This window comes from Crocodylus porosus, unplaced genomic scaffold (genome assembly GCF_001723895.1).
Source record: "Crocodylus porosus isolate Cpor-Errol unplaced genomic scaffold, CroPor_comp1, whole genome shotgun sequence".
Lineage (NCBI taxonomy): Eukaryota > Metazoa > Chordata > Crocodylia > Crocodylidae > Crocodylus > Crocodylus porosus.
Genome location: NW_017728944.1, coordinates 255,822 through 262,889, shown reverse-complemented (window position 1 = coordinate 262,889; position 7,068 = coordinate 255,822). Strand labels below are relative to the sequence as shown.

The 7,068-nt window shown below is 48.9% G+C and overlaps 1 protein-coding gene across 2 annotated transcripts in view; it reads right to left on the bottom strand.

Moving 5' to 3' along the window:
* The window catches only part of ARHGAP23 (Rho GTPase activating protein 23), a 116,199-nt gene extending 109,137 nt beyond the window's left edge, over positions 1-7,062 (bottom strand). For both annotated transcript variants that reach the window (XM_019550248.1, XM_019550249.1), the window contains exon 1: positions 6,971-7,062. In XM_019550248.1, coding sequence (XP_019405793.1) covers positions 6,971-7,024 — 54 coding nt within the window. In that variant the 5' untranslated portion in view covers positions 7,025-7,062. The remainder of the gene's footprint in view (positions 1-6,970) is intronic.
* Positions 7,063-7,068: the final 6 nt, after the last annotated feature.

Below are 7,068 nucleotides of genomic sequence, written 5' to 3'. Positions count from 1 at the left end.
CCCAACCCTCTCCCCACCACACCACCAAAGCCTGGAAGCAGGATTGTTCCCAACAATACAGTCACCGGAGTTTTGTCATGGCTAGCATTAAATGACTCAAGTCAGGGGTTTCCATCATTTCCCTAAGGAGGCTGTTTTGAATTATCGTGGTCAGGAAAATCCCCAACTCAGATTTTCCCTTTGTTCAGTCTCAGACCCTTGCTGCGGGTATGGATCTCACCACAGAATTCCTCTTGTTATGTTATCGCAACCCAATTCTGTGCAAGAGAGAAGGCTGGACTCCCCTAGTGAGACCTGCTGTGTCAAGGTTGAAATCAAACAGTACACAGAAGCACAGAAAATTAGGGTTGGAAGGGACCTCAGGAGGTCATCTCGTCCAACCCCTTGTTCAAAGAGGACCATCCCAGCCAAGGCTTTGTCTAGCCAGATCTTAAAAACCTCCAAGGATGGAGATTCCACAGCCTCCCTGAGTAACCTGTTCCAGTGCCTCACTGCCCTCCCTGTGAGAATTTTTTTCCTAATATCTAACCTAAACTTCCCTTGCTGCAACTTGAGACCATTGCTCCTTGTTCTGTCATCTATCACCATTGAGAACAGTCCAGCTGCATCCTTTTTGTAACCACTCTTCAGGAAAATGAAGGCTGCTATTAAATCCCCTTCTCCAGACTCAATAAGCCCAGTTCCCTGAGCCTCTCCTAATAAGTCATGATCTCCAATACTCTAACCATTTTCCCTGCCCTCCACTTGACTCTCTCCAATTTGTCCATATCTTTTCTGTAGCGGGGTGGGGGCAAAAATGGCACTGTGATAAAAAGGCTAGGTGGCCAAGAACCGTCTAGCCTGCAGTTCTTGGGGGGGGGGCACACTTTGGAGGGTACAGCGCGACCATGTTTTGCTGTAAACAGTTTTGTAAGTAGGGTGCCTAGATACCCTTTTCACCCCAGGGGCAGATAGCAGTCCAGGCCTGACAGCAGAGACCACTTTCTGATTAGTTCTTCGTGACTTTATGTTTCATCGCATTGAGTGAGTGGTGCCCCCAGGTTAAGAGTCTAGTTTTGTAACCACAGGTGCTGATGTGGCTGACTGCACCTGAAGAGGAAAAAAAAGTGAGGAGGCTCCAAGAGAGCTGGGGTGGGGGGAGAAAAGGGGAGTCCCAAGAAGGACAGTGTGGAGAGAAAGGATAGCTCGGGGAAAGACAGAGAGCAAGTCTGAGCAAGGAGAGAGGGAGCTGCACTGGCACAATAAAGACTTCTTGTTTGAAGTGGAGCAGTCTGCTGTGCTATTTAGGATGTTGGCACTCTGACACCCCAACTCCAACTCTGAAGAAGAAAACACCCCCCCTCCTAGAAGCTGACCAAAGAGGAAGCTCATCAAGGTGAGGGTGCTACAGATTGCCAGGAACAGAGAAAAGCCAGGGTCTCAAAGCCAGAGGCTTGCCATTTGTGAAGCCACGCCAGGTCTGGCTTCAGGAGGTCCTCTCACAACAAGGGACCAGACAAGCCTTCTTCCAGTGGAGTCCAAAGGCAGAGCTTCCCTCTGAAAGGGTCACTGATTCTGTGACAGGCACCCACGGGCAAGACCGCTCTCTGTGTCCAATGCACAAAGGACATACCCAGGAATAAGCTCCTGTGCCTTTTAGTTTGGGAGGACACCAGTTCAACCTCTGGTATATCAGCCAAAATGACAGCCATCACACAAACACACCCACACACCAAACCAGACACATGTAACCAAGTTTAGGTGCTGCAGTAGAGCCTGCTTGGCTCCAGCCCACCTCAAATCAAGTTCCATCGTGGACAAATGAAGGCAAATTCAAAAAGAAGCACATAGGCAACAGCTGCCATGGCCAAAAACTTAGGCATCATCTTCACCCCTGTGACCCACCACCTCAGCAAACAGCAAGCGTAGGCAGGAAAAGTCACGTCAATTTGCACCAACACCTTAGCTTGTCCATAGTTGGCATTAGTGCAGCTTCAAGGAAGTCCAACCACTGATGGCTGCAACCTGAACAAACTGCAGACAAAGCCTTAGCAAACTGAGCAGACATAGGTGCCTGAAAAGGCTGTGAACCACAGGAGCAGGCCAGGCATCACACAGAAAATCCTCTATCAATACTATGTTGTGCAGATGGTGCAAGAGAGAAACAGAGACGTCTCATTCCATGGACTCAGCTCAATTTTACTGCTTCAGACTTAGGAGGCATCTTCCCCTTCAGATTCCACATCCTTGGATATTTCCCTTTCTTCCTCCAAACAAGCAATCTGCCTGAAATACCACTAGCCCCTTCACTGCTCCCTCATCAAGTGATATCCAACACTGCTCTAAATACAGCTACAGGCCACTGCATAAAGATCAATGCTGTCAGGGGTGAGGCTGCTTCTGTGATGCTGAAGAGGGAACCTAGAGACACATTCATAAAGTTGTCCAAGAAACCAGTCTTTAAATATGATCTAATCACTCCTGACGCTGGTCACAAAAGGATCAGATCCTGTTAGGAAGTGGCGGAGGTTTTTGAAAAGGTTAAGAAAAAAGATAGTGAAGATTTACAAACTGTTGAGCTTAAAGTACAGCACCTAATATTACCCATAAGAAATCTAAGCAAGCAGGCTTATTTCCAGAACACATTCAAGCATTCACAGCTCAGGCAAACTTCAGAACCTGTATCTACCTGGCCTAAAAGAACAAGTTAGATGCCTGATTTCTTAGCATTTATGTTGGCACACTTCAGCTTAGCTCCAATTCTTTTTATATTTATATGCCTATGCTACCAGTAACATCTTCATCTACAAATGGGACAACATGCACCTGTAATCTAACATTTTTAAAATAAGGAATTTAAGAATAAACTTTGCAGATTACAACTATTCCTCAATCTCCTTGCTGCCTCTTGAGGTTTTACAATCTGTCTTAAAACAAAAAATCTCTACTCCCTATCACTGTGCAAATGCTCTGTACACAAACAAGGGTGAATGGACCAGCTGTGGCTGGTGATGGCAAACCTGTAGCACATGTGTCACAAGTGGCATGGGAAGCTTATGTGTGTGGCACAGCAGGGAAGGAGCAGACAACACAGGGCAGATCAGGCCAGGAGTATCAGGCAGGGGGCACAAGGTATGGAGCAGAAAACAGAGCAGTAGATCATCAGGGAAGGGGATCGGAGTGACACTCAGGGAGGACACAGGGCTTAATTTGTAGCATGCCTGCCAAAAAACTGGCCCCCCACTGAGCTAAATAATTATAACAGGAAATACAATGACACTTTTATCCCTAAGTGAGGAATAAAAGTAAAAAGATTTCTCTCTCCAATTTGTTCAGGCATAGCCTCAGACTTTCATCCTACAGGCTGTTCTACATGGCTGAGAGCTGAGCCTATACAAAGCCTCACCGCTTGTATCGAGGTTCCACATAGGTGCAGGAACCCGCAGCACAGACCACCATGCAGGATCCAGTCCCTAGGTATGACTTCTAGCAAGGGTAGGTATAACATTTCCAGACCAGGTGATCACTGACAGCAAAAAGATGTTCAAAGTACATTTCCATTCTACAGCACATATGCTGCAGTGTGTTAACTTGGTTGCAATTCACTCTGAACTTTGGAGAACAGTCTGGGAAGGGCCACTTTCATGGATGTCTCTGGCAAATGTCACTTGCATATTGCAAACCCTAAGCTCTATGCGTTCAGCCAGCTGTGTGACATGTGCGCGCACATATACATGCACATCCTCCAGCACTCACAGCTGCAGACAGCACATGTGCACACATGGGGGAGTGAAGGGGAGGGGGTGGAATTGATGGAAACATGCCCATGCCTTTAAACTGGCATGACCCACCCAAACAGAGTACAATTGAGCCTGTTATCCAGGCTGGGCTACCACCCAAGGTAGAGCCTGCGTGGCATCCTATACAGCTGCTATGCAAGCACACTGAGAATGAAGAGACTCACTACCCTCACTTCCTCCCCAATCACACTGCCAGCATGCAAGACAAGGTAGGAAGCTACCCTTAGCATAAAAGAATCTTCTGGCACCCATTGGGAAAGGGTAAGCAGAGGTCAGCTGTGGCAGTACTCCCGCATGACTAATTCTTGATATTTCTTGTTCAAGGCTCATGAAACACAGTAAATATTTGCCCAGAGACACCTTAATACACACAGGCACATCCACCCATCAAGAGGCACTGCCGGGACAGTCAAGCTTGACCATCTACTCCAAGCAAAGAAGTTTTACCTGGACCCTCCTCCATCATTACATACAAAAAGTTAAGCCAACAGCAAAGCCACACACCTCTCCATGTCAGCTAAGTTCTGTTCTTACTTGCAGGGTAAAATAATACCATTCGTTTTTCCACGCTTGAACACTGCAGCCTGGATGGCAACACAAACTTCTTATCAGCCAACTCCAGGCCGTGCTACTATTCTGTCATTCTCAGGAGACTAAAAATCATTCAAAATTGCTTCTGAAAAGCGGGGAGAAAAAGCAAGCATACAGCACACATGTGCAAGGCTGAAGAAGACAGGCACTGTGTTCCAACTCAACATCAGGGTACAGACAGCGGCCTTCAAACTGCACGAAACACCCAGACTGCTGGTGAACAGCAACCTGTTGCCCCCCAGGTTGCTGGCTTTCCAGCTCACACTAAACAGATGCCAGAGCTCAAACCTGCAACAGGGGCTTGAGAGCCAGCATAGCAAGCTCCTGAGTTAAACATTAAAATTAATAATGGGTGGGAGTTCCCCAGCCAAACAGGAGGGTCACAGGGCAATGCAGCATCTGTGATGGATGCTACTGCTGGGCAACGTATCTTAAGACTCAGCTTTCCAGCCTTCCACTGCCAGGAGAGCTACACAATAAGGACTCTAGTGCCAGGTTCAAATGCTCAGCCCTGGACCGCACAGCAGGCTCCTACACAAGCTTTTCCTGTATTTCAAGTTCATAAGGTTTTGGTTTTTTTAATCTCTCTCCTCACACTATTAAGAAACTCAAAATTTGCTGAGCAACTACTGTAAATAGGCAAAAGAGGTGGCAGGTACACAAGAAAAGACGGGCCTCCTCCCACTCGCTAGAGTTTTTTCCAGGCACTTCTTGACCACTGCTAAGAACAAATTTGCAACAAGCAGCTGCAGAATACGCAGCTGCACAATAAGCAATACGCCCAGAGGATTGCCATGCATATCAGCTCTCCTTTTTACAGACGGAAAAACTGAGGCAAACAGAAGGTAAAATAACATGCCTAAGATCCCATAACAAGTTGGTAGCAGAATCTGAAACATGACAAAGGCCACCTAACTTCCAGTGCGTCACCCCCCACTCTTCTCTTCCCATTAGATCACAATGCCTCCCTTGCTGGAAGGGAGCCCTTTTAAAGCACAGATAACTACCTCCAAAAATAATTACAATAAAGAGAGATTTCAAAGGAGCCACAGGAGTTGAGAGCCTAACTCCCTCAGGCTGCTTTGTATATTAAGGTGCAAACTGTCACCGATAAGAGGCAAGCTTCAAAGAAATGGAATAGATACAATGAGAATAATCAGTCTTTATACCAAACAACTCCCAAGCATTTTGCACATGCTGTCTGATCCTGAGCCGAGAGGCTGGTTATTAGAGCCATCCGGTGGTTGGAAGGGCTAAATTTAAATAACTAGCAACAAAGGAATACAGACCAAGTTCAGCTCTGAGGTAGGGAAGAGGAAGCTTCATAGAAATTAACAGAAGCTATGTCCCTCTGGCGTCACACCTCAAAGCCAGTCTGGCCTCTAAGCTTCATCCACGTACCCAACACCCAGAGAAAAGTGGCAAGAGGGACAGAAGCAAGAAATCTTCTAAGCCGAGTTCCCTCAGGTCTTTTGGAGTGCAAACCTCAGTGCGTTCTCGTTCTATCCACACCCCACACATGCCCATCTCTGACAGCCTTCCTACCCACACCCACACCCACACCTTTCGATTGCTCTAAGGTAATACCCAACACAAACAATTTAAGCTATGCACATTTAAGAGGCAGAAAAGTTTTATTGGCATGAGCACGGCATGCTGCTCACACAGGAGCTAAACTTCATACTCCCCTCTGCTTCCACTGCATTAAAAGGGGCCTCAAAGACACTCAGCCACTTTTCCCAGGCCTGGCCCTAACAGGGCAGATGGCTGGAGAGGTAGTCAAAAGGGGTGAGATAGATATGATTTACTTCATGAATAATGCTGCCACTTTCTACGCTGCATTGCCTCTGCCCTGTGTAGCTGGATTCAGTAGGCCAGATCCTCCATTGGTTTTACAGCTCCGCTGATGCCCTGTCTGATGCAGAACTGTCATTGCCAAGCTTATCACCATGAGGGGCAGAGGTGTTTCAAGTCTACTGAACTACAAAACTGGTAAGTCTAAATGGCAGGGGGGAAGGGAGGAACTGTTTCAGAGTGAGCCTTAGCATAGAGGCATCCAAACTTTATGCCAAAATAACCAAAAAACCCTCATCCAGCCAAAGGGGACCATGGCACAGCTCATTCTTGTGGATTTCTCATCTGACTCCACGCGGGCTGAGCCAGATGGCTTGGGACGGCCGGGAACCTCTCTCCACAGAGAGGTCAGGAGCGGAGACAAAGCCCCTGGAAGTTTCAGAGGAAGCGAGATGTGGAGGAGCGCACGGTTCTGGGGCTGGGGGGCAGGGGAAAAAGCTGCAAATCAGAAACCGTTTCCTGGGCGCCTGACGAAACCAATTTCCCGAAAACACAGGTGCCGGCCAGCTGGTCCCCCTCGCAGGCAGGCAACCGCCCCATGCCCCGCGCCTACGCCAGCCCCCCTAGCACTGCCAGCGCCCGCCTGTTTGCCTCCCCCCGCCCCAAAACCAGTGGCACCGTGTCAGCTCCCGGGGCCCTTCGTGATGCGGAGCCCGGCGGTGGCTGCCCCCTGGCCAGCACCCCTCCTCAGGCAGCTCCCGCGGGGGGCGCCCAGCCCTGCCCTGCCCCGCCCCCCGCGCCCGCACCTCGGCGCTCCGGGGCGGCGGGATCCCGACCAGGCAGAAGGCGACTCCATTCATCGGGGAGCCGGCGGCGCTGGGCACCAGCGGGCGCGGCAGAGCGG